Source organism: Pan troglodytes, chromosome 9 (genome assembly GCF_028858775.2).
Source record: "Pan troglodytes isolate AG18354 chromosome 9, NHGRI_mPanTro3-v2.0_pri, whole genome shotgun sequence".
Lineage (NCBI taxonomy): Eukaryota > Metazoa > Chordata > Mammalia > Primates > Hominidae > Pan > Pan troglodytes.
In genome coordinates this window covers 5,705,489-5,731,347 of record NC_072407.2, presented here as the reverse complement: position 1 = coordinate 5,731,347, position 25,859 = coordinate 5,705,489, and the positions used below count along the sequence as shown (strand labels likewise).

At 62.3% G+C, this 25,859-nt stretch overlaps 2 protein-coding genes across 27 annotated transcripts in view; one reads left to right on the top strand and one right to left on the bottom strand.

Moving 5' to 3' along the window:
* MOB2 (MOB kinase activator 2) overlaps nucleotides 1–6,445 on the top strand; it is a 70,643-nt gene extending 64,198 nt beyond the window's left edge. For all 5 annotated transcript variants that reach the window (XM_016920099.3, XM_063783704.1, XM_063783703.1 and 2 more), the window contains 2 exons: nucleotides 4,490–4,614; nucleotides 5,421–6,445. In XM_016920099.3, the coding sequence (XP_016775588.1) occupies nucleotides 4,490–4,614; nucleotides 5,421–5,737 (442 nt within the window). In that variant the 3' untranslated portion in view covers nucleotides 5,738–6,445. The remainder of the gene's footprint in view (nucleotides 1–4,489; nucleotides 4,615–5,420) is intronic.
* A 6,770-nt stretch (nucleotides 6,446–13,215) lies between these two features.
* The window catches only part of BRSK2 (BR serine/threonine kinase 2), a 69,755-nt gene continuing 57,111 nt past the window's right edge, over nucleotides 13,216–25,859 (bottom strand). For 4 of the 22 annotated variants that reach the window (XR_002938410.3, XR_002938408.3, XR_002938405.3 and 1 more), the window contains 8 exons: nucleotides 25,068–25,275; nucleotides 24,445–24,493; nucleotides 21,298–21,421; nucleotides 19,394–19,574; nucleotides 19,235–19,324; nucleotides 18,873–18,967; nucleotides 16,681–16,728; nucleotides 13,216–14,957 (listed from right to left, as the gene is read on the bottom strand). Coding sequence is in view for 16 of the 22 variants with exons in the window: in XM_024346887.3 (XP_024202655.1) it covers nucleotides 15,203–15,426; nucleotides 16,681–16,728; nucleotides 19,235–19,324; nucleotides 19,394–19,574; nucleotides 21,298–21,421; nucleotides 24,445–24,493; nucleotides 25,068–25,275 (924 nt within the window). In the remaining 6 variants the exon portion in view is untranslated. Of the gene's footprint in view, nucleotides 15,427–16,680; nucleotides 16,729–18,872; nucleotides 18,968–19,234; nucleotides 19,325–19,393; nucleotides 19,575–21,297; nucleotides 21,422–24,444; nucleotides 24,494–25,067; nucleotides 25,276–25,859 lie in introns of all 22 variants that reach the window. The other 18 variants (XM_024346884.3, XM_024346883.3, XM_024346886.3 and 15 more) reach the window with 10 other exon arrangements.

Genomic DNA, 25,859 nt, shown 5'->3' with positions numbered 1-25,859 from the left:
AAGAACAAATCTCTTCTTTATGAAATTGTGAAAAAGGGAAAAAAAGTCACGTTAATTTCGCTGTTACACCTGAAATTGCAAAAGTGACAGCCACAGTGTGTGTTGAGTACTTGGATCTGGGGGTGGAGGAGGTGAGAGGATGGGAGCAGCAGTGTGTTGCCATTGAGCCTGCAGGAGGCCAGCAAGGGACCCCCTGATATGCGACCCCAGCCACTCACTGCAACTGATTGTCCTCAGTTTATGAATTACACTGGGTGTGGTGGCTCACACCTGTAATCCTGGCTACTCAGGAGGCTGAGGCGGTGGATCACTTCAGGAGTTCGAGACTAACTTAGCAACATAGCGAGACCCTATCTCAGTCAATCAATCAAATCTGCCTGTCTTTATTTTAGTAATGTATGTATAGGAGAAAGCGCAGCGTATATAGGGTTTGGTGCTCTCTGTGGCTTCAGGCATCCCCTGGGGGTCTTGCAGTGCATCCCCTGTGGATGGGGGGGATTGCTGTATCCCTGTGCACACATAGTGTGATTGGGAAAACCTCAAGGATTGTAGCAAATAATAATAATAAATTTAGCGAGGTCAACACGCACAAATCAGTCATAGGTCTGTATATTAGCAATGTGAAATTTAAAACTGAAATTAATATTTAAAATGCCATTTATAATAGCTCCAAAAATAATGCGATCCTTAGTTATAAACTTAACAAGACATTCCCAGGATCTGCACCCTGGAAACTACGAAATGCTGTTACAGAAAATCGAAGGTCTACGTAAATGGAGAGACGCACTGCGCTTATCACCTGGAAGATGACTCCAAACACAAATTCTCCCCCAAACTGATCTGTTGATTTAGTGCAGTCTCAATCCAAATCCCAGCAGAGTTCAAGTATAGACCAGTTAGTTCTAAAATTTATATGGAGGGACAAATTAACTGAAATAGCTACAATGATTTTGAAAAAATAAGAGGAATCTCACACTTTTGAGACTTACTGTGAAACTCCAGTAATTAAGACAGTGTGCAGTGTTGAAGGAATGGATACAGAGCTCCATGGAACACAGTAGAGTCCAGAGATAGCCACCACACAAACGTGTGGACGGAGAGTCCGGAGACAGCCCCACACAAACGTGTGGACGGAGAGTCCGGAGACAGACCCACACAAACGTGTGGACGGAGAGTCCGGAGACAGACCCACACAAACGTGTGGACGGAGAGTCCGGAGACAGACCCACACAAACGTGTGGACGGAGAGTCCGGAGACAGACCCACACAAACGTGTGGACGGAGAGTCCGGAGACAGACCCACACAAACGGGGCCCTCAGAGTTTTGACAAAGAGCAAAATAAATTCAAGGGAGAGAGGGTAGTCTGTTCAACAAATGCTGCTGGGAAAAGCAGTCATTTTTGTCAAAAACCAAACACTGACCTAACCCTCATGCCTCATGCAAACATCTAAAACTACAAAGCTTTTGGAAGAAACCATAGGAAATCCTTATGACCTGACACTAGGCAGCAAAATTCAGAACTTTTGCTTCAAGACACTTTTAAGAGAAAGAAGACAAACTCCAGGCTGGGAGAGAAAACATTTGCAAATCACACATCCCACAAAGGACTGATATCCAGAATACATAAAGAACATACACAACTCAGCAGTAAGAAAACAAAACAGTCCAGTTAACTGTCAGCAAAAGAAATGAGCAGACAGTTTGCCAAAGAGGGTGTAAGGATGGCAGCTGGGGCTATTCTGTGTTGTTAGCAATTAGAGAAAGGCAAGCCGAAACCATGGGCAGACCCATGTCCACCTGCCCACATGCCGGTCGGGACACTGGTGCTGGCCAGGATGTGGCCGCCTGGGACTCTGTTCTGCTGGCAGGGACACAGGTGAATAGATGAGCACGCCATGTCCGTCTCTGCAGGGGCAGTGTCTGGGCAGTGAGGAGCCGTGGACTTCCGACACGTCTGCCATGTGACTGCATCCCAGGGGCCTCCGTGCAAGAGGGGCCCAGATCGGGAGGATCCGCACGGTGCGATTCCTTCCTGCGGCCCATTCCTGAGGCGCCATCCCCGGGGTGCTGGGGGCACAGCAGCACGGGTGTGAGGGGCCACGTAGGGCGCTGCGTGTCCTGATTGTGGTTATGAATGCATGAGTCCACATGTGGATAAAAATCTTAGAACTATATACCAGAAACGGTTTACTGATAATTGAAAAAGTACAGAAGTACAGGAAACAGTGGTGTTCCATCTTTCAGAACAGATGGCACAATCCACAGTGTCCCTGAGTTACTGCTTTCTCTGGGTTTGCATCGTGGAAAAGGGTTTCCGTCTCTAACCTCCACTGTTTTGAGACCTGTCGCACACCTGTGGCCAGGTGCATCAGATGTCAGCTTGCAGTGTCAGGGTCCCTGGAGCCAGTGTCTGACTGCTGCAGAGTGCTGGGCCATCCTGGCTGGGTCCTCGCCCTGGAAACATGGGCCTCAGCCTGGCCCTTAGGGGCTGGGCCTCCCCTACACCATCTGGGAACCCCAGGACAGTGGGGATACGTGCGTCCTCTACATCGTTCTCGAGGAGCAGATGCTGAAAGGACTGTTGTCTCTGCATTCTCAGAGGGTCTGACAGCCTGGTGGCGATGCCCACGGTGAGGCCTGCAGCCTGGGCAGGTGGGCGTGAAGGTCATGCAGAGCTGCCCCAGGGGGAGGACAGCACCTGAGAGGCAGGTGTGGGCACTGCATCCCCGTCCTCATGGCCTGTCCGTTTTGGGGCTGCACTTCCCCTTCGGGTGGACTGAGTCAGCCCCGCACAGGGCACACATGAGAGCTCCTGGTTTGCATTCTGGAGGTGGGTGCTGGGAGGGGGTTGTCCTAGGGCCCTGGTGGTGCTGGGAGGTGGCCTGATGGCTGTTTCTGTTGCAGAGGGCAGGGTGCCAGCATGCAGGGCTTGCAGTGTCATCCTCTAGCTTCTTGGTAACTCTGGTGACTCCCCCCGGGATCTGCAGTGCACAGGCTGAGGGGCTTCTTGGACACAGCAGAGGGGTGCCCAGAGACACTGGAGGCCCTGTGCCCAGAGATGCTGGAGGCCCTGTGCCCGGAGACGCTGGAGGCCCTGTGCCCAGCTGGGAGGATGGCTTCTCTGGCTGTGCAGGAAGTGGGCGAGCCCCCAGTGGCCCTGTCTCAGCCCTTGGGGCGTCTCCCCAGGTGCCTTGGTGGGCTCTGGAACCCAGGGCACGATGCTTGGAGCTGGCCAAGAGAAGAGTGGCCTCCAGAGTGGAGCCTGGGTCCATCCTTTTCAGCACTGCCCCACCCAGGGCCATTCCAAGAGGAACCGTGACTGGATGAGGAGGGTGGGAGCGGTTCATGTGCAGCCTGGTACTGGCAGACTGCTCGTTGGTCTAGCTGGGGCAGTGGAGGCGATGGTGGTTGTGGCCATGGTGGCCCCACTGAGGGGGCATTTGCTCAGTGGCCAGTACTGCTCTGTGCTGTGTGGCCCATTCCCACCTGTGGTGAGCTGGGAGCTGGCTCTCAGGGAGGAAATCCCGACCCATAGTGTTGGCTGTGTCTCAGGTGTAAGCACTCCCACCACAGCACTCTCCACTGCCTGTGGGTGGGGCTGCGGCATCGGCCCCAGCATGCCCTGGTTCAGGCCTGCGGGGGCAGCCACTGTGGGCATGGCCTTGGAGGACTGAGACCCAGCACCGTGGCGGGGGGAGAGGGGTGGTGGCTGCCAGGTGGGTGCCCTGGGTCTTGGTGGTGTGCTGGGGGAGGAGGGGTGTTAGGGGCTGGGGGTCACCTTATATTTACATGAACTAGAGCACACCCTTGTCATGGCTGGACCTAACAGTAAGAGGCAAACCCAGGGTGTCCACGTCCCTAGGATGCTCCAGCCTGCTCTGGGGCCACGAGTCTCACATGAGGACTGGCCGTCCTGTATACAGGGGCAAGAGGGGGCCAGGTCCCTGTCCTGGCCAGGCTGTTAGCTGCAGGTGCCCACAGAGACCACCGCCCTCCTCTGCTTTCCCCGGAGAGGGGCTTGGCTTCTAGCAGTCAGAGCAGGGCTCTCCCAAAGGGTGGGGCCTGGCCGACGAGCCACAGCACAGCTTCCTGGGAAGAGAAGGAGCTCTGTGCTTTCAAAATACAACAGAAAAACAGCAGCACGCGCTTGTGTAAACGAATACAACTGAAGCCATGTAGAAGCGGAGAAAACGAAGATGACCCCTTCATTTAATCACACACCTGTACAGCCATGTGGCTGGCAGGCTCCCCAGCGTGATCCTGGTGTAGTTCCAAGTCAGCGCAGGCAGACCCCTCCATAGAGTGCAGTGTGGTCCCCGCAGACAGTGTGTGGGGACAGTGTGCATGTCCAGGGAGGGAGACACCTGGGTCTGCCACACCTCCGCTGCTGGCGCCACCTCTGCCCGCAGATGACCTGAGCGGGTGGGACCCAGTGGCTGGGTGGGTGTGCAGCGGGCGCATGCCCTGACCGTGTCTCTGTCTCCACAGACAGTACTACTGGTATGACGAGCGGGGGAAGAAGGTCAAGTGCACGGCCCCGCAGTACGTTGACTTCGTCATGAGCTCCGTGCAGAAGCTGGTGACGGATGAGGACGTGTTCCCCACAAAATACGGTTCGTCTCCCCCAGCACTGGGCGGTCATCCTCACAGTGGGGCAGGGAGCATTCAGGACGTGTCTGCAAGTGACCAAGCCCCTGTGCTGGGAGGGGCAGAGGCACGGAGGGCGGCAGCTGCACCACCCCAGCCCCTGCTTAGCATGGAGCCACCTGGGCTGTGGGGTGAGGCCGGAGCCCTTGGGCAGGGGTCAGCCCAGCCAGGGCCAAGGGCCATCTCCCTGGCCCTCTGGGCCATGCGGCTGCACTGGGCCCCTCTTGGTTTCTGCTGCTCATGCTGCTCTCACCGTCCAGCTTGTGGGGGCTTGGGCTGGGTATCAGCCGCCGAGCCTGTGTCCAGATTTTGGTGGGATGTGGTGGGGCTCCACGCCACTCCCGTGCTGCCAGAGGGACGGCAGGGGACAACAGGAGAGGCCCGTGCCACCATCGCCACCTCCGTCCTGGCCCGGGAGACGGCCCCAAGTGTCCATCAGGGAGACACCACGGGGGCCCGAGTGCCCGATCACAGGCCCCTTCCTGAGGAGGTGGCCAGGATGGCCCAACGAGCTCCCAGCCCTCAGGGCAGGTGCAGCCTCTGGAGCCTGAGTATGTAGGGAGGTCTCAGCAGCCCAGACCCGGGGTTGGCAAGTCCCTGTGGTGCCTGCTGATGGGCAGAAGCTGTTGCTGCTGGGGCTTTGTAGGCCTTGAGGGTGGCAGGGTCAAGGTGTGGGTGGCAGGTACCAGACCCACCAGGCTGGGTGCCAGGGGCCTGGCCTCTGTTGGGGCCAAGGGATGTCTGCAGCTTGTGACACGGTGGCCTTCCCCAGGCAGAGAATTCCCCAGCTCCTTTGAGTCCCTGGTGAGGAAGATCTGCAGACACCTGTTCCACGTGCTGGCGCACATCTACTGGGCCCACTTCAAGGAGACGCTGGCCCTGGAGCTGCACGGACACTTGAACACGCTCTACGTCCACTTCATCCTCTTTGCTCGGGAGTTCAACCTGCTGGACCCCAAAGAGACCGCCATCATGGACGACCTCACCGAGGTGCTATGCAGCGGGGCCGGCGGGGTCCACAGTGGGGGCAGCGGGGATGGGGCCGGCAGCGGGGGCCCGGGAGCACAGAACCACGTGAAGGAGAGATGAGCCCCCCGGGCCGGACAGGGGCGCACGTGTGCAAAGAGACGGTGGTGTGTGTTCTCTCCTGCATCTGCGTGTGCACACATGTGCTGGGCACGCGTGTGGTGAGGTCTGAGAGGGCCCCGGGCTGCACTGGTGTGGGCTGCACAGGCACAGACGCAGAGGCCCCGGCCGTGTCCTGTGGCCCCCTGTCGGATGGATGCGTGCCGTTTGTAGAGAAGAGCCTTTGGGCCCATTCACTCGTTCAGCAGACACGCATGGGACTGATGCTTTGAGTTTTCTTCTGTGGGGTTTTCCTTTCTCTGGTCTCCGTGCAGCCCCTGCCCTCCCTCGGGTGCTGCTGGCCTCAAAGGAGGAACTCGTGGGGGGAGGGTGTGATTTGCAGACCTGGGTCTCTGCTCTGCTCTGGGGGTGGGGCTTGCTTTCACAGAGACCCTCCTTCCCTCTCACCCCTCCTCTCCCGGCCTCGCCAGGAGTCTTGGCTGTTGGCAGCTCAGAGGTGGGGGAGGCCTGTGGTGTGGGGTGCCCTGCACCTGCTCCTGTCACCCCTTCCTGCTGCCTCCTCCATGCCCAAGGAACACCCATGGTGCAGTCCTCAGGCAAGGCCAGGACGGGGCTGAGGCCCTGCGTGGAGATGCTGCACCAGCAGAAGGCTGAGACCCGCTTACCTTAGTTCATCTGTTCACTCGTAATAAAAAGAATTCTCTCAGGTCAGAGCCTGTGTACGTCTCAGCGTCTCAGTGACCCCCCCCCCACACTGTGGGCATCCCGGCCACTTGTTTGGTGGGGAGCCCCAGGAGCAGGCACCCCGGAGGCTGCCCCGAGAGTGGGGGTCGGAGCAGACTCGCCCCTCACTGCCTGCGAGGGTCCACAGCCAGCCTGCAGGTGCCGTGGGGGCAGCACATACCCTGTGTCACTCGCTCTTCCCAGCTGCCTCAGCCCCCTGCCTCTCCCCGTGCTGGTGGCGGGGACCCTCAAATGTGGCTGCAGTAAGCTGGGGACATCTTCTCCGAAGGGCTCTGGGCCAGCCTGAAACAGTGGCTCTGCCGCAGGGGCCATTCCTGGCCGGGACAGCGTGGCCCAGGGGCAAGCAGGTTTGTGTCCTCAGCCTGGGAGTGGGTGGGCACATGCTGCAGGGAGAGGGGCCCTAAGCTGAAGCCTGGAGCTTATCAGGACCTGAGTGGGCTGAGAAGCGGGAAGAGAGGGCTTCCAGGGTCAGGGCCTAGTTGGTTCAGACTTCAGGACTGTGGGCCCCTGCCGATGGCGCCTGCTGCACAGTGACCTCGGGCAGTCCGCCCCCCCCCCCACCCCCCTTAGCTAGGGGGGCCTGCCCAGGTCATGGTGCTCCCCTGGCCTCGGGCTCAGCCTGCATGATGCACCTGTGGCCAACAGGCCCCTTCTTGGCTTTCCCAGGGATCGAGCTGCAGGTCAGAGGCCCTTCCCCTGCCCTGTCTCTGCCTCCCACCCCGAGAGCTGACAGCCTCTGGGCTTCTCAGAACATGTCTGGAGTCAGCTGGGGGCATCTCCTCCGACATCCACGCGTACCCTAAGGCCTTCACCGCCTGGTCCGCCACCTCCCCACGAGGGCCCACACTGACTCCGTGACCCTGGGCTGCATGGTGAGTCAGTGCCTGGAGCCAAACCCAGTTCCCAGAGAGAGGCCTGCTGGGTGCCACCCACCCTTGTCTTCTGATGCTCTGCGTGGACCCCCAGAGTGGAGGCCCCAGGACACCCACAGAACTTGACTGAAGGGGCTGAGCGTAGGAACCTGAGGCAGGGACCGGCGCTGGCCTAGGTAGCAAGGAGGTCCCCCGGCGAGGGAGGGCAAGAACAGGGGCGGGTGGCCTGGTGGGGCCGCCCTCTCTGGCTGAGGCCCCGGCTAGGGTGTGCAGGGAGCTCCTGGCTGAGGCCACAGGGAGCCAACCGGGCACACAGCCTGGGTCGCTGTGTGCTGGCGAACCTGGGGCCTGGCTGCCGAGCGGAGGCCGGGTGGAAGATTGGACTGAGAGTGCTGTAGGGTACAGGGGGCTGGGGGCCAGCTCCACTGGGGCTGAAGGGGCTAGGAGGACACCGGGATTCCAGCCAGAGCCTCCAAGGCAGCCTCAGATGGAGCGTGTGTGGAGCCCGTGGGACGGCCTTAGGAGGTGTCCAGGGCGCGCATTCGTGCCGGTCTCACACTCAGGATGCAGCTGCAGGGTCCCCAGGGCACGTGGGAGTCGTGGGCATGAGTTCCTTTGGGAAGGGTGCCTGGGATGAGGGCTGGCGCTGGGCGTTGGGGGCGCCTGCTGCTAGGCCATTGTCTGGTGGACCTGTCCCGCTCCTGGGCTGAGGGGACTGTGCTGTGCGCTGTCCTCCACTGGGATGGGTTCTTGCTGTAAGACCTGGAGTCCTGGTCAAGCCTTCCTGCCTCTGCCTCCATTTCCCTCCGTGAACAGGAGGCCTGTACACTGAGGGGGGTCTCAGTGTTGAGGGCTCAGCCTCGCCCCCAGCTGCAGCCATGGCTCACTAAGTCTCTATCTATGGTCTGTGTTCTGAAAGGCAGAATGATGGTCTCCAAAAGAGATCCGTGTCCTAATCCTAAGAGACTGTCTCCTTAGATAGCACAGCAGGATGGAAGCTGCAGATGGAATCAGGTTCCCGGTCACTGACCTGAGGAAGGGGAGGTTATCTGGATGGGCCCAGTGTTGTCAGGAGAGCCAAGGGCACTGAGCAGGGAGGCAGCGGAGGAAGACAGCGCGGCGTGGGAAGGGCCTGAGTCAGCAGTGCAGGCAGCTCCTAGAAGCTGGGAAAGGAAGGCACCCAGAAAGAACTGGCCTTGCAGACTAGCCCGGTGAGGTCCGTTTGAGGTAAGTTCATTTTGCCTCCAGCCACGAAGTTCATGGCAACTGCAGCAACAGGAGATGAAGGCAGATTTTGGTTCTAGGCATGAGGCGCTGCTGTAGCAAATACCTAGAAAGGTGGAAGCGGCTTTGGAATTGGGCTGAAAGAATTTTGAGGGTGATAGAAAAAGCCCGTGATGTTGTTAAACAGGTGGTAGAAGGATGGAGGCGAGCGGGGCTCAAGGGGCTCGGAGGAACCAGCCTGGGCTCTGAGAAGAGTCAGAGCCGCTCTGACCCGCCCATCCTCGGACATGTGGGGTTAAAGGTGCAGGTGGGAGCTCAGAGGGAAAGGAAAGAACGGGAGCCAGGGAGAGCCCCGTCCATGGGGGCAGAGGTGCAGCTGCACTCTGTCCCGTTGCCACGTGCGGGCAGCACTCGCGGGTGGTCAGCCTGGGCCCCTTGCGCTGCTCAGGTTGGCCACTGAGTGAGGGAAGGACATTAGCAGAGGGGTGAGCACCCTGCCATCGGGAATTCTCAGCTGAAGATGCCGATGTCAGGAGATTCACTGTCAGGAATGTGTGCTCGGAGTAACGGCCACACCAAGAGCTCCTGGAGGAGGGCGAGCCTGTGGCTGGTGGATGCCCCGGGTCACCCAAGCAGATGCTCAAAGCAGGGACCGCTGTGGGAGGTCTGTGGACGAGCCTTGGGTCTGTGGACGAGCCTTGGGTCTTACGGATCCGGTGAAGCCCTGTGGGAACCACGAGGGGCTCTTACACCATCAGAAACTCAGCTGGCTTGGACTGAGGCAGAGGGGATGTGATGAAAGGCTCTTGAGCCCCAAAAATCAGCAGGCAGGAAGCAGACTAAACTGTTCAGCTGCAAACACTTGCTACGTTTCATAAATAGAGAGCATGGCCCTGAGGGTGGAGGTGTCAGCACAGAGGCAGAGTTGGGACCCACAGAAGGAGTTCCCAGGCCTTGCTGGGACGGAGGAAGTGTGCCCAGCTGGATTTTGGATTTCTTGGGAGCAGCGACACAGGCACCTTGCAGCTTTCTCTGTGTGTCGTGTGTGTGTGTGTGTGTGTATGCACATATAAATGACTGGGTTTCACCGTCACCCAAACTGGAGTGCTGGGTAATCCTAGCTCACTGCAGCCTCAGACTTCTGGGCTCAAGCGATCCTCCCCCTTCAGACTCCTGAGTAGCCAGCACCACAGGTGCGAGCCACCACGCCCGGCTGATTTTGAAATATTTTGTAGAGTTGAAGTTTCACTACCCAGGCTGGTCTTGAACCCCTGGGCTCAGGTGATCCCTTCTGTCTCAGCCTCCCAAAGTGCTGGACCGTCACACCCAGCCAAACTTTCCTTGAAAACAGGAGTGTCTGTGACTGGCATTCCGCGTCTGTTCTCTGGTCGTATTTTGGGAGGAGGTAACTGGTTTTCTAGCTTTCGGGGTCCACAGATGGAGAGGAAACTGCCCCAGGGTGGAATGCCCAGAGTGTCACCCATACCTGATCGGGGTAGCTTAGAGGGTGCGACTTGCGACTTGTGAGCTGATGAGCTGTACGTGAGGTTTGGGACTGGACTGGGTGCTGCGTTTGGTGGAGACTGTTGGGGCCGTGAGGGGAGGGATGCATTTGCACGTGGGATGGGTGTGAAGCAGCGGGAGTGGGAGGGTACTGCGGTCGGCCTGAGACATCCCTTACCACTGGTGATGTCCACATCTAGTCCCATGGAAGTGAACGTGCCACCCAGCAGCAAAGGGGAATGAAAGCAGCGATGGGATTAAGGCAATCAGCTGACCTTGAGAGGCAGAGATGGTCTGGGCCCAGTGAGAGCACGAGGCCTTCATCGTGGAAGCTGGACGCAGGTTGGGATGCGCAGGACACGGCTGTGAGGAGGCTCCACCCACGCTCCTGGCTGCGAAGGTGGAGACCCCGGGCCACGGGATGCAGGCGGCCACAGGTCCTCCCCTGGAGCCTCCAGGAGGAGCACACCTTGATTCTAGACCAGGGAGACCCCTTGAGTGAGACCTGCCCAGTCCTTGACTCTGGGACTGTGAGGTATTGGTGTTTTAAGCTTACTTTGCGGTAACTATGGCGGTGATAGGAAACCACAGGAGACAATGCATCTACCAAGCAGGCCAAGGCGTTCTTACAGGGTCCTGGGGGCAGGTGCACAAGAGGGCCCAACTCCCCGGCATGAGACCCACAGTGTAGACTGTGCCAGTCTGGCTGGCACGAACGTGGCTCCCCGGGTAGTGTTCCCTGCACGTCTGTCAGCCCTGCCCGCTCTCCAGCAGGCCCCGCTGCCTGGAAAGTCGCCACTGGTTCTCCCTCCTGTTGCTGGCCGCCTCCTCTCTGGCTCTCTGCTGACCCCGACCCCTTGCCAGATCACACCAAGAGACTTGGGTTGGTGGTGGGGAGTTGGGGTGGGATGGGGAGAAGTCACTGGAGTGAGTGGGGAGGCACTGGACTTAGGGCAGAGGGCCTGGGCACCACACCACTGGAGGGCAGGAGGCAGGCAGGACGGGGAGGCAGGGCCAGTCCACCTGTGGTGAGCTCCCTGGCAGGGGATGGGAGCAGGGCAGCTGGAACGCCCCACCTTGAAGCTGGCATGTGGGCATCAGCCTCCTGCAAGCTCTAAGGCTTTGTGACACCAGGAATTGTTCCATCTTATAGCTTAGGAGGCTGGGGCTCTGTGCCTCTGCCTTCAGCTGACGGAAAAGCCCAGGGCAGGCTCCCCATGGAGCAGACCTAGGCCTGGACTGCTATGTGCAGGGCCCCTCCCTGGAGCACCCATCTCCCGCCTGCGTCCTGTACAGGAGGTGGGTCAGACTGTCGTCCCCCGCCACCCACCTGCCATCCCATGGGTGGGCTCACCAGTCGGCTCGTTCACCAGGGCCCTAGCTCTCAGGCCAGGCCGTGGCAGGCTCTGAGCCCAGATGTGCCCGTCAGATTAGCCACCTGGGAACTGAGGACCAGGACTGTGAAGCCATCCTCTAGGTGGGCAGACCGGCCACCACATCCTTTTTCAATCTCCATTTTAATTTCTTCATAGAAATGATGTGAGGACCAACTGGTGTAAAGTGAGACTAGTGTCTGCCACATCAGAAGTCCTGCCATATTTGTTTTCATTTTTTATATAAACCAGCAGATTCTGGCTTAGCTCGCTTTGGGTTCTGTTACTTACAACCAAGAGAGCTTGGTGTCAGAAGTGGGACTGCAGGACACAGCCCCTTCCTGAGCAGTGGGGAGCTGGCAGGACTCTTGACACACTGTTTCCTTTTGGGCCTCCAGTCATGGGCCTGAGAAGGCTGACTCTCACCGTGAATGTTTAGAGGAGGGCCAGGAGTGCGTGTGTCAGCCGCTCTCAGAGAAGCAGCTGCAGGACCACAGGTCAGGAAGGCTTCCGGTCCAGGGCCAGTAGCCTGCGACCCCACAGACTGTCCTGTGCCTCACTGAACCGTAGCAGCCAAATTCCTTTCCTCAGCCTGTTTCTTAAGGTAAAATGAACCGGGAAACTGTAATCCAGGGATTGGAATGGATCCTGATTCCCTGGGCCCCTCTCAAGTGCCTTCTCTTCAGGGTACCAACCTCCTGTGAGCTCAGCCGCTTGGCAGTCCAGGGTCAAACAGAGGACGGCTCAGCTTCCCTCTGTGTCCTGGGCTCTGAGCGGAGCCCTGAGCTAACTAAGCCTGACAAACATGGTGACCCCCTGGCTCCCTCCAGAGAGATGGGTACAGGCACAGCTTGAAGTTCAGGGCAGTGGCTCTCACCTGGGGGTGATTCTGTCCCCTACCAGGAGACTCATGGCAATGTCTGGGGACGTTTTGTCACAATGGAGGTGGGACAGCTACTAGCTTCTGTTGGGCTGAGACCAGGGATGTGGCCCCCACCCCATCGCCATCTCCCCCCCCAAGCCATGTGCTTAGCACCTGCTCCAATGATAGACAGTTGGGTGCAGTCCGGCCGCATCTGAGTCCTTCACGTGGGAGGGGAGTGTGCGTGGGCCTCCCAGGGCAGCTCTGTGGACGCTGCAGTCTCTGCCTGGACCCTGCTGAGGCCTGCTGCTGGCCTCCTCCAGGCTGCGGTGGACTCCCGGCCACTGGCCTCACACAGCATGGGCCTGGACTTGCCCTTCTGCTGCGGCGGCAGAGGGGCAGCTGGGCCAGGGCGTCGTGCCAGTGGAGCCCACGGCCCTGGCTGCCCTCTGTGGCAGGTATGGCTGGGACCATCCCCGCTCTAGCTCCAGGGGCTGTGCTCAGCCTGGGCCCCTCACTCCCAAGGCTGGGTCATGGCACCCTATCCGGACCCTTCCCAAGTAAGGAGTGGGAAGGCGGCTCATTCTCCAGGAAAAGGCCCAGGCCCTGAGTGGCCGTGCAGGCCTTGTGGGGTGGCAGAGGTGCCGTGCAAAGAGTGCTCCGCCCAGGCCCTGGCCCTCAACGGGAGCCCGCCTCAGGCTGGGGCAGCCTCGGGGGATGGCCCCACACATCGGAAGTGACCTCTGACCTTGGCCGCCTGGAATCTCACCCTCTTCAGCTGGGCAGAGGGTAGCTGCATTCACACTGGCGCAGCCCAGGGGCTGCAAGTGGGGAACAAGAAGCTGTCCCGGGCTGTCACAGAGCCCTGCGCGCCCGCCCTGCCCAGATGAAGACCTGCGTCGCTGTCTTTGCGGAAGGGATTTATTGTTCCGGAGCTGCAGCTGCTCACAGTTATGACAGGGGTACACTGCAGGGGCTTGCCCATTTCCGTGGCGCCTGCTGGAGTCCGCGTGTGTCCGAAGCACAAAAGGGGAAGGCAAGCAAGAGGCAGTTTGCTTCGTGTCCTCGATCTCCGTGGAGAGCCCCTTCCCGCCTGTACCGCCTGGCGTTTGCTGTCCTAGGTGTTTGCTTTTGTTCTTATGTATAGAAATCCCAGCCTGTGGCAGAGGCCTAATGTTAACAGAAGCGTTAAAATCTATACACGAGGTGGGTGGGAGGCAGGGGCAGGCACCGAAGCAGACAGACGACTCCACGGCAGAGGCATGCATCAGACCCGCCGCCCCCCACGGCCGCTGCACCCGGGCTGTGCCCGCCTGGGAGGGCTGGGCACATGGGCGGAAGGGAACACAGAAGCTGGAGCTGGGGTGAAGCACGGCGGCGGGCACTGGGCAGGGTGGGCCTGCAGCCCTCTGAGGGCTGCGCCCTGGGCCTCGCTCTGCACAGAACGCCCTGCGGAGGAGCGCCACCGACTCTTTGTCCTTTTTTTTTCTTTTTTTTTCAATTTTTTCATTTTAATAAGAAAAGCCTCACAGTGCCCCTGCCGTCCTGTGTGTGGGGAGGGCCAGCTGAGGGCCCTCCTCCTACCCCTTCACCTTTGGACACAAAACCAAGATTGCCCCAGCCTGACAGAGGGGCGCTGGCGCTGCCGCCCGCTACGAGACACCGCCCCTCTGCCCCGAGCCCCCCCAGAGGTGGAGCTGCTTCTCCACAGAGAGAGACGGAACCCATGACAGAGCGAACCGCACCGTCTTTAGATGTGTGTGTAGAAAGAAGCGGGAGCAAGGGACTAAAACACAAAACCTGGCCCTGCCCCAGCGGCGCCCCCGCCCCCACACCCTTTTCCAAAAACCACCAAGAAAAAAAAGTTTATAAAAATATCTTGCAGGAATTCTTTAAAGTTTACAGTAGCTCGCCAGCCCCCCCGCGCCCCACCAGCTCTGTCCTCAGAGGGCGCCCTGGCCCCAGTCCCCCCACTGCCTGAGACGCGCAGACGGCAGGGGATGTGGCCGCCGCCCTTCCCTGAACAGAGGTGCGGAGAATCCATAAATTAAAACAGCAAATAAATAACACTGATCCCAGCCCAGTGGCCTGGCCTGCTGGGAAGGCTCTGGTGCCGCAGGGTGTCTCTGTTTCCACCTCAGCCAGAGAGGAGCGCTAGAGCCCACAGCCGCCCCAGATGAGGCAAGGGAGGCGCGGGTGAGACGAGAGGACGGGAGGCAGCCCGAGGAGGCCAAGACTACACGGAGGCGGCGCGGCCAGGGAGGCGGGGCACGGGCCTGCGAGGAGGCCTCCAGGTGCGGCGTGGAGGCGGTGGACGGGGTGGACGGGGTCTGTTCCTGTGGCTACGTCGCCCACCGGGGGTCCTGGCCCCAGAAGGCCACCAGGCAGGCTGTTCTTGCTGAGGGGTCAGGTGACCGGGAGTCCGGGTCGGCCGGGCTGGAGGAGGCTCCCCCGAGCCTGGCCCTCCTCCCACGGGCCGTGCGGAGCTGAGGCGAGGAGCTGCCGCGGGGTGGACGGGGCGCTGGGCTGGGCCTCGCTGCCCGGCAGCAACAGCAGGAGCGGAGGGAGGGCGGGTCCGCAGCAGCTGCCTTCGGTCACAGAGGATGGCCTCGTGGAGGTGACATGTTAACTTTTCGGGATAATTCCTGGTATCAGAGTGGAAACAAGCGATGCCGTCAGAGACAGGCAGAGGCAGAGACAGAAAAGAGAGCGGGCGCGGGCGGCGCAGCCCACAGGCCGGCCCCAACGCCCCTTTCCTTTCCTCCCAGGCTCTGAGAACAGTCTGGACGGACGGGCGGCGCGGCCGCGGGTCCACTCGGGGCAGGGCGGGCGGCGGGCGGCGAGGCAGCCGCTGTCAGTGCTGTGCTCGGGGGGGGGGGGGCTAGTGTGTCTAAGGCTGCTCGCGGCGGGCGGCGGGCGGGCCCATCTTGGCCGTGTCCTTGCCCGTTGGGTACTCGGCGTCCCCTCCGGGGCCAGGGCCAGCGGCCGCGGAGTCACCGAGTGGGCCGTGGGCACTCCGCTTGGCGGGCGTGCTGGGGGCCTGGGCCGCCTGCCCGTTCTTCTCGTCTGAAAAAAGTTGTTTAATTACGTCAAAGAAGTTACTCAATGGGCTGCCTGGGTACACAGAACAGAGACAAAAAAAAAAAGAAAGAAAAAAGAAAAAAAAGGGGGAGAGAAAGAGGAGGGAAGGGAAGGAGAGAGAAAGAGAACAAACAAACAAATGAACGAAGGGGCCTCGACGAGGGAAAAGAACCCAGAGATGAGGCTGAGATGGGGCCGAGCGGGGACCGGTGGGCGGCAAGCAGGGTGGGCAGGCGGCGGCCAGCAGGGGCCCTGTATGCTGGGGGCTGTGCGGTGGGGAAGCTGTGCGCCGTGGGGCCAGGAGCTTAGGACCCCAGCGCCTCCGAGCGGTTGCGCAGGACCCAGTGCTCCTTTGGCGAAGTGAGGCTCGGGGCAGGTGGTGAGACCCCTCCCTCCCCACCAAGGCCTGGCCCGGAAGGCCCTGCCCCACCCCCCTTCCCTCCCCACCTTGCAGCCGTGAGGGCCGACCCACCCCAACTCCGGAGATGGCAGCGTAAAGACAAGGGCCTGCTGGGAGCTCTGAAGCCTCGCAGGACCCTGGGGGCAGCTGCTGGCCCCACTGCATGAAGCCCAGTGGATGACAGGGAGAGGGTGTGCCCACCACACCTCCCCAGAGAGACCTGAAGCCCGACCCCTGGCCAGCTTGGACACAGTTTAGCAGCAGACAGACAGATGAACAGATGGGTGGACAAGCATGGAGGGGTGGATGTGGGAGGCAGGCTCGGGGGCTGGGGGCAGGCAGCTAGAGTCATGTCCCGGGTCCCTGGGATGGGGGCAGTCCTGAGAAGAGGGGCGGAAATGGGGAGCCCACCCTTCTTGGGGCCCTGTGCTCACTGCCCAGGTGTGTCGATGGAGGCCCCTCAATCCCACTTCCTAAGCCTAACCCCCACCTGAGCCCTGAGCTGTGGGCCCCTCCGCTCCCTGCCAGGCACAGCCTCCAGTGGACAGAGGGATGGGCACCGGCCCCTCCCCTAGGCCACAGCCTGCACCAGTGGGACCAGTGGGACCCTCACTGGCTTCAGGCCTTGGGAGCCCCTTCTTGGGCCTGCCCTGATCCTAGGGCCTGGCAGAGGTGAGTCTGGCCAGGAACCCCGCCTGGGCTTGCTGTGGTGGGGGAGCGACCTGGGCTGCTCCTGGTAGAGGATGGGGCCGGATCTGGGCTGCTGGGTGCCTACATCTACACAGGGAGGCCGGGACAACCCGGGCAGCAGGTGGCGGCCACAGCGGGCTGAGGGTGAGCGGTGAAGTGGCAGGTGGAGGTGCCAGGTGAGCGTGGGGGATTCTTACCACATTTGGAAAGCCGCCCCGTCATCATTTCCATACAGTTAGTGGTGTCTGGAGTACAGAATGGAGAGAGGAGGGAGGGAGTGAGTGAAAGGCTGTCCTGGGCCTTCTGGCTGGATGCCCACAGCCTCGATGGGGAGGGGGCGGAGCCAGGAGTGGGTAGGGCCCCAGAGGCATGGGTGGGGAATATTGGGGGGGCCAGAGCCAGAGGGGGCGGGGCTTATAAGGGGCAGTGCAGGGGCAGGGCCTGGAGTGAGGCGGGGCTGCGGAGGCAGGGAACAAGGCGGAGCCACGGAACAAGGCGGAGCCACCTGGGCAGCAGCCGGACCTCCAGCAGCCTGAGCCTGAGCCTGGATATGGCCGGTGCCCTGGGTGGGCCTAGCCCCTCCCCTGGGCTGACAACCCTGCCCTGGCCGTGGCCTGCATCCTCACTGTGCCACTCGGCAGCTCCAGGGCCCTGTGGCTTCCGGCTGCCCCTCAACTCAAGGCAGGCACCCTCTTCCTCGGCCCTCTTCCCTACTGCTGGGCCTGGGGATGTTGGTGCTGCCAGGCCAGGACTGGGGTGGGAGCAAGGCCCTGGGAGGGGCTACTCCCTCAAGGCCCTCACTGGCGCCTGCACAGGGTGGACACATGCCCTGGTCTGCCTGTGCCTGCTCACTGGGGGCTCTCAGCCTCCCCTCCCTCGGCCGCGGTCTCTGGGAGGGTGGGCAGTGTCTGAGGAGGCCCCCTGCTGGCTAGCCACCTTCCACACATCCTTGGAGCTGGGCTCACTGGACAAAAGCATCCAGTGTGGGAGGGGGGCAGGGCTGGGAAGGGCTGGGCGTAGCAGATCACGGGGACAGGCTGGGCTCCCCAAGTCCACAGGGAGACAGATGGGGCCCAGAATAGGCCCCCAAGAGCCTCTGCAGTGGGCTCCACTGAGGTCAGGGTCCGGGGCAGGAATGGAGAGGGGCTTGGAGTTGGCTCCAGGGGAGTGCTGCGTGCTGACAGGCGGTACCACACTTTAAGGGGCCAGGCTGGGGGAGCTTTACCTACAGCCCACGCAGAAGCGCTCGACTGAGGCACCCAGATGGCTGCTCAGGTGCGGGGACACCCTGGGCAGCACCCCGGGGCCCGTTTCTGCTTGCCCTACTGGACAAGCCCTGTCCATCCCTGGCCTTGGTGGCTGCCCTGTCGTTCCCTGGCCTCGGTTTCCCTTCCTAAGATGAAGGCTTTCAAGGCTCAGAGGCTGCTGCCGGCCGACGGCATGGCCTCCGCTGTAGGGCAGCGCCACGTGTACCTGTGGGGCCGAGCACCTGGAACCCTGCTCCTCCTTGCCCGCTGTGCCAGCCTGGCTCCCAAAATCAGGAGAAGGGGGCTACTCCTCCACCCACTGGGGCTTCGGTTAGGGCCAGGGCTGTTGGGGACCTCAGCCCCCAGCCCGCAGCAAGGTGAAGCCCACTCTGGGGGGGCTCCCACAGGTGATGGCATGATGATGGAATGAGGATGTCACGGGGAGGGGCAGGGGGGCCCTCTTTGGCTTCCAGGACCCCACACGGAAACACAGGAGGTGACCCTAGCAGGCTGCGGAGATGCAGGCTGGGAGAGGGGACCCCCAGGGTCCAGCCGGGTGCTCCCCCACGCCGCCCAGCGCCCCCACGCCGTGCCACCACTCAGAGGCACACCCATACCCCCTTGCTGACAGACCAGGCCCATGCATGTGCCCAATGCTCCGCCCTGCCCCCACCACACGTGGGCCCAGGGGAGTGGGGGGAGCCCTCCCTGCCGTATGCCGAGTGGCACGGACCCTCGGGCTCCTAGACCCTGGTGGTTCCGGGCTGGGGCAACCCTCCCCTGCGTGAGCCCATCAGGCTGTGGTGAAGCCCCCGCTCTGGCTGGGCTCAAGCCCCTCTCCCCTGCTGGAGGCATGGCCCTGGGCTGTCAGGAAGTTTGGAGAGATGAGAAGTCACAGCCCGTCAGGCAGCCCGCGGCCCTCCTAGGGTGCCATGGCGGGGAGCCCCGAGGGCAGGGCCTTGTCACTGCTCTCCCAGGGCCTGTGCGGGCTGCCCTAGCAGATGGGCCGCCCGGGGCATGCTTGGCCTGTCCAGGGCCGAGACCTGTGGGTGGGCATGGAGGGCCCTGCTCAGGGCCAGCCTGGCTCCGCCGAGGACCTGCCCGCAGCCCCTCCCCGCCCCAGCACAGGCCGGGCGCCTTACCTGCCAGCGTCAGAGGCTACTCTCGTAGCTGGTGGCCACCTTCTGGCCCTTAAGCCCAGCACCCCAGCTTAGTCCTGGCGCTGGTGGGGGGGGTTCTACGGTGGACAAGAGGCGCCTTTCAGTGTGGTGCGGCTGCGCCCTATGTCCCTGGCGTGCAGAGGCGAGGCGGGTGGTCCCGCCGGGCCAGGGAGGGGCCCTGCTCCCTGAGGGGTGCAGCCACAGCTCGGGGCAGGGAGGTGGGGGCGTCCGTCAAGAAGGGCCAGGAGGCTGCGCCCGGGTCCTCACGCCTCCCGTCCGCGCAGCACCAGCTGGCCACGCCCCACTCGCAGGCCGCAGGTTGGCCGGAGCTGAGCCCGCCTCACCTGACAAGTGCTGGGCCGCGGGCGGGTCGTGTGTGCTCAGCAGCTGGGCCTGGATGGTCTCCACCACCCTCTTGAAGCGACGGCTGGGGCCTAGGGAAGACAGGGGGTTACGCCCTGGACGGGCCTGGGCCGGGAGCCGCCCCGGGGGCGCCAGCTCACCTGAGAGCAGGGTGAAGGTGACGGAGTAGATGCCGTTCTCCTTCTGCGCCTCCCCACCCTCCGTGTAGGTGATATCAACCTGGAACTTGACCGGCTTCTGGAACACGGCTGGCCCCCCAGTGGCCTTGTACTCGGCCCGGAAGCTCGTTTGGGAGATGACGCTGTGGCTGAGACTGGGAATCTGTGGAGAGAGAGCAGCGTGAGCGTGGCTGGCATGGCCGGTCCCACCCTGGCCCTCTGGGGAGGCAGCCCTGGGGCGAGCCAGCCCCACCGTGCACACATTGTGAGCACCCAGGCACCTCTGCTTCTGTGAGGGGCACAGTGCGGTTGGAGACGGCTGGAGCAGGGGGAGGGGCGTTTCCAGCCCCCACCCTCCAAAGCTTTGGTCCACTTAGCGGGCACAGCTAAGCCCCTGCTGGGCTTTTCTCAGGCAGCCACAGCACAGGATGACCAGGACCTTACAGAGGAGCCTTAAGGGCAAAGATGGAGGTGGAAGGTGACCCCTGCAGCCTGAGGTGGGGGTCCAGGGTGGAGCTGAGTGGGAGGTGGGGGGTCTGGGAGCTGCCACTGAGAGAGAGGTGCAAGGGCGGGGCCGGGGCTGTGCCCTCCTGCTGGGGCTTCCTGGGACTCCCACTGGTTGCGGGACCTATGGTGCTGGGCGCCGGCTGGGTGGGCCTCACAGTACCGAGGGGGCAGCTGCAGGAAGCAGAACTCAGGGCCGCCCAGCACACAGGGCCCAGGCCGGCACACGGCCGCCTCACTGGGGCCGGCATGGGGAGGGGCTGAGGCCACTGCTGAGTCTGAGGTTAGCCGTGGCAACCAGGGGCAGCATGAAGGGATGTGGTGAGGGAGGAGGCCGAGGAAGTGAGCAGCCTGTGGGGACGGGGACGCTGAGGACCCCTGAGGCCAGGGTCCAAGTGCAGTCTGAGGTCCGCCCTGCCCTGCCCAGCGCTGGGCTCTCCTGGCCCTGGAGCCTTCTGCAGGGGCTCCAAGCTGTCCCCACAGCGTAAGGGAAGCTCAGCTGCAGCCATGGCAGCAGTGGCCTGAGTGCCCGGGGGCAGAGCATATGGTGGGGTGGAGGCCAGTCCCTAGCTAGAGAGGCTGCCACAGCGAACCACAGCCTGATCTTGCCAAGATCCTGGGGCCAGGGAGGGCGCCTGGGCAGTGGTGAGCACAGGGCAGGACAGCAGCCCTGGGGAGGCAGGCTGGGGGCGGTGGGGGAGGCGGGTGGGGGGCAGCCCCTGTGATGCCTGGGCGCTGGGTGCAGCACAGGGTGGGGCAGGGCCGGCAAGGAAGGGGCGTCCTGATGGGACTGGGTGCTGGAGTCCTGGCGATAAACTTTCTCCATTTGAGGCTTTTAGGGCCTTTCTGCTCTCCTAACCCAAAGATGCCCAGCAAAGACAAATGAAGCCCACCCAAGACCCTGAGCGCGACCACTCTGTGGAGAGCCACCCGGCCTCCGAGGGCAGGGTGAGACCAGGGAAACTGAGACACCTGAGGGCTGGGGCTGTCCACTGAGGGCCAGCAGAGCCCCACGGGTCCCTGGGGCCATAGCCTCACAAGGCCTTCTCCCTGAGTCTGATGGAAATGTCACCCTCTGAGACCCACCCAGTCGGAGCCTTCCTTCTGCCCCACATGCCAGCTGCCCAGGCCTGTCCGGCACACACCTAGGGCTGCTGGGGACCAGTGAGCAAAGCCCTGACTCCCTCCGCAGGCCAAGCACCCCAGATGGGCAGTGACAGAGCGCCTGTCCAGTGAAGGCGGCCAGGCAGGCCCACGGGTGAGCGGACGTCCGTGCTGTGTGCGTGGACATGTCCTGTCTAAGTGAGGAGGCTGGATTCTCGGGGCTGGGCCGTGTGGGGTTGGGAGGGCTGCCCGCCTCCCCCGGCGCCCTGTGGCCTCACCGACAGGAAGGCGTGCACGATGTCAGCCTTGATGGAGCTCAGAGGTTTGTCTTTGATGACCACGAAGATCTGCTCCTCCTTCTCCAGGCTGATGAAGTTCCCAAACCAGGACTTCTTGGCCAGCCTGGGCAGTGGGAGACAGAGGCTGTGAGGATTGAGGTGTGGTACCGTCCACACCCCTGCCTCCCTCGAATCTGGGGTTGGAACGGCGGAATCTTCAATTGCTGTGTGATAGAAACGGCTGTCTCCACAGTGCTAGCCAGAACCCATGGCCCTGACCCCAACGCCCTAACCCTAGCCCATTTGCCCTGACCATCACCGTGGCTCTAACCCCAACCCTAACCCTAACCTTTCTCCAAGCCCTAACGCCCTGACCCTGGCCCATATGCCACCCACTCCCAAGTCTGGGGATGCCCCTCCACAGGTGAGCCCCCCACAGGTGAGCCCCCCCTCACCAAGGCCGCTGTGAGAGGTGGCTCAAGCTGGGCTCCTGAAGTCAGCTGTGCCCCCCACCCCCAGGAGCAGGCGGGGCCTGCAACTCGCTTCCAACAGGAGAGGGGGGAGGCGCTTCTGAGGCCACAGAAGGCTACTCCTGTCTTGCTGGCAGGCTCACCCCAACATGCAGAGGCCCTCTGCTCTCCAGCTCAAGAGCACCCGAACCCCACCCACCAGCGCGGGGGCCAGGAAGCCCAGCCGTGAGAGGACCATGGCCAGAGGCGCCTCTAGCACAGCCCCTGAGACTCAGGCAGAGCGCGCCTGGGTGGCTGTTCACAGAGGTGGCACGCTCTGCTGGCGTCCCCTGTCCCCTGCCGTTGCTGCCTGGAGATGGAACCAGGTGCACTGAGAGGCAGAGGCAGGGACCGGGAGGAGGGGCCAGCAGGGCTGGGGCTCAGTGGTGCCCTCTCCCGACTGATTCTGAGGCCCCTCCCAGCGGCCTCACAACTCAACTCCCCTTTCCCTTGCCCATTCCTGGAGCTGCCTCCTCGGCCACTGTGCGGCCTGGGAGTCCTGCCGGACAAGCACGGGGACCAGGTCCAACCATCGCTCAGCCCCTCGACGCCTCCTCAGTGTCCTGCCGGTCTCGGCGGCTGTCTGTTCTGGGTTCAAAGCTCCGAGGGCCACCACTGGCCCTGACCTTACCCCAGCCCCATGCCAGGGCCTGGAGCCAGGAAGTGCACAAGGCAGCCTGGCAGTTCTGGAAGCACAGGTGAGTTTCTACATGGTCGATGTTCTGCCCGACGAAGAGACAGGACAGATGGTACAAACATGACTCTCTGCTTTGAGGCCCAGGGGTGCAGCATTTGGCAAAAATAGTCCCATGTGTGAAAGATGCCTGACGGCCCAGGGAGGCCAGGCCGACGAGGGGTGAGGGGCCTGCACTGTGACTCCAGCACCCACGTGGTGGGCAGTGCACAGCCTGGCCGGACACTAGTCTGGGTGTTGCTACGAAGCTATTTTTAGATGAGACGAACTTAAATCAGTCGCCTGTTGAGTCTGGCGGGGGACCCTTCCTCACAGGGTGGGTGCATCCGCCAGGTTCAGTCTTCCTGGGGAAAGAACGCCCCTCGAGGCTGCAACCTGGAAACTGCCTGGGCTTCCAGCTAGCGCTTCAGACTCAAGGACATCAGCCCTGAGTGTCCAGCCTGCAGCCCTGCGTGTCCCTGGCAGCAGCTGGGGCTGGGGGTTATCTCAGGTCCCCAGCAAGCGAGTTGTCGCCAAAGAGGGGCTGTGGGAGGCATCCGTGCTGGACCCTCGTCCAAGGCGTCTGTGCAGGACCCTCAACAAGGGCTGTCACAGGCATCTGTGCCGGGCTCTTGGGTGGGGCTGTGGGAGGCATCTGTGCTGGACCCTCGGGAACGGCTGTCGCAGGCATCTCTGCCGGGCCCTTGGGTGGAGCTGTAGGAGGCATCTGTGCTGGAGCCTTGGGAAGGGGTGTCTGTGCCGGGCCCTTGGGTGAGGCTGTGGGAGGCACCCGTGCCGGACCCTTGAGAGGGGTCAGGGCCTCCAGGCCATCTCAAGATGGGGGAGGGGAGAAGCGCAGGCAGCCACAGTGGCATCAAAGCCACCTTCTCGGCTTTGATGTTTTCCACCTTCTCTGAGGAAGATAATTATGAGTCTGTTCATGAAAGCTTTTGGTAGCAGCAGAAACGGCAATGTCAGAGCCTAGGCGGAAGGTTCCCAAGTCTGCTGAGCCCTGTGCATCTGGGCTTGCGACGATACCTACACACCTCCGACCTGGGCACCCAGCTGGAAGGGCCACCTGATCGGCGCAGAAAGGCCACTGGGTTGGGATCCTGGCACAGGCTGCAGATGCTGCTCCTGGGGCTTAGCACTGAGCAGTTTCCACAGGGGCCCCTGGTTTAAAGCCAGCAGCAGGACGAAGGTTCTTGTCTTACTCCGTCCACAGCTGGCCACATCTTCATTTCCCGGGGTCTCCTGTGAAGTGACTCCAGCCTGACCGCTGCTCTCTGCCGCTGCCTGGCCTGGGGTCACGCTGCAGGCTCATATGTGTACACCGCCAGTCGCCTGGTCTCCGAGACACTGCCCAGAGACTGAGGCCATCGTGGAGAGGAGGGAGAGGGCCTGGGCGCTGGGAAGAGGTCTCTCTGGGGACATCTTTGTCCAGACACTAGTCACAGCGGCCCCCAGGGCATCTCAGCACCTGGGTGCTGTAGAGTCTCTGCAGTGGCACCTCTCACGGCTCAGAAAGGCAGCGGGGCCAGACCTCGGCTTGGCTGCTCTGCTCTGCCCCTGCACACGTGTTCCCACCAGGCCTGCTGCCCCTTTGTTCTTAACACGGGCTGCTTTCTCCTTGAGACCTGAGCGACCCGGTCTTTGCCCTTGGCGAGCTCAGGCCCTGGGGAGACTCTGCCCAGTGTACCCCCTGCTCGCCTCCAGCCAACCCTAGGCTCTCCCAAGGCCTGAAGCTTCTCAACAGGGCTGGGGGCTCCTCCCCTGGCTGGCCTTCCCCTCACAGCCGGGAATTCGAACTTCAGAGACTCAGTGGCCGAGACGGGCCTGCCTGCAGTGGGAGGTGGGGCCACGTGGAGAAGGAGCACCCCGTTGGCCATAGGGGAAGGGTTCCATGCCCCTCTCCCGGCCAGCCTGGTGTCAGGTACCAGGAGGCCTCCAGCAGGGGCCACTTACTCTGGGGACGACTCTGGTGTCAGGTTGGACATCTCCTCCGGCGTCGGAACTGTGCACACAGGATGAACAGGAGGAAAGGCGTGGTGACCGCTCCATCCTTCCCCTGCCCTGGCCACCTTGCGCCGAGGTCAGGGTCATCAGGAGTCCACCCACACACACTGGGACAGCCCCCCAGGGGCACTGGTCCACCCCAGCTCCCGGCCACCTTAGAGGCCCACTGGCAGTGGCGCCCCCAGGCTAAGGGGAGCTGTCCCCGCCTCTGGTGCTGAAGTTGGCTGTGCCTTCTCCAGCAGCACTGGCTGGCCCTCGGTGCCCCACACGTGAGGCCTCCTGACTGGCAGTGCCCCCTCGGTGGCCAGCTCTCCTTGCTGTGTGCCTGGCCCCAGGACACAGAGTGGGTAGACTCAGGAACACAGAACGTCTGGAGGGGATACCAGCCTGTGCGACAGGTAGGACACAGGCTGCTGCTGGGCGCTTTCGGGACAGTGAGACGTGGGCAGGCCCAGGCCACCCCTGCAGCTACAGGCCTCGCGGACTGGTCTGGCACTGCCGGGCGGGGCCCTCCCCAAGGCAGCCTCTGCTCTCTCCCAGCCCCACTCTGGCGCCTCCGGGCAGATACTCACCTTGCAGTTTCCGGCGGTGGAAGCGGGGTGAGCCCAGAAAGCTGTTCTTGATGGAGTTGAGCCGCGCCCTCCAGGGCACCCCTCCGACGCTGGGGCTGGACGGGGGCGTGGGGTTGGGCGTGCCGGCCGGGCTCTCCTTTGGCGTGTGGACAGGCGTCCCCTTGGGGGTGGGGAGGGGACTGCCCCTTGGTGAGGGGTGAGGGGTCACCTGTATGGTGGGGACAGATTTGGTGTTTGGTTCAATCCCGGCGGGTGGGGGCCGGGGGGGCACCCGCAGGGCAGGCGGGCCCAGGGGTGGTGCCAGCTGGGGACAAAGGCCAGTGGCGGGAGGCCGGGCTGGGGTGCTGGCCGGGAAGGGGTTGGACTTGGTGCCCTGCAGAGGCTTGTCGGTCAGCTTGGCCTTGCACGGCAAGGTCTGGGTCTTGGGGTCGGGCCGCAGGGCGGCCTGCAGAGGGAGGACGTGTCCAGGCCTCGAGGCGCTCCCACAAGCTTCGGGCTCCGTGGAGGTGGCCAGGGGGTGGGCCACGAAGGGCGGCTCGGGGGGCGGTGGGGGCAGGACAAGCTTCCTAATAGGCTACGGGGAGGCGCAGGGAGCGAGCGGGGTGGGGGCAGCCGCGCGGCACATGCACCCCAGTCCCCCGCATGCACACGGCACAGGAGGACCAGAAAGAAACAGGCAGGAGCGGGAGGGTGGGGAGGCAGGCAGGCATGGGCAGGAGGATTGGCCACAAAAGAAAACAAGTGACACACAAGAAAACAAACAAAACAAAACAAAAGAGCGTGCAGTTAGCA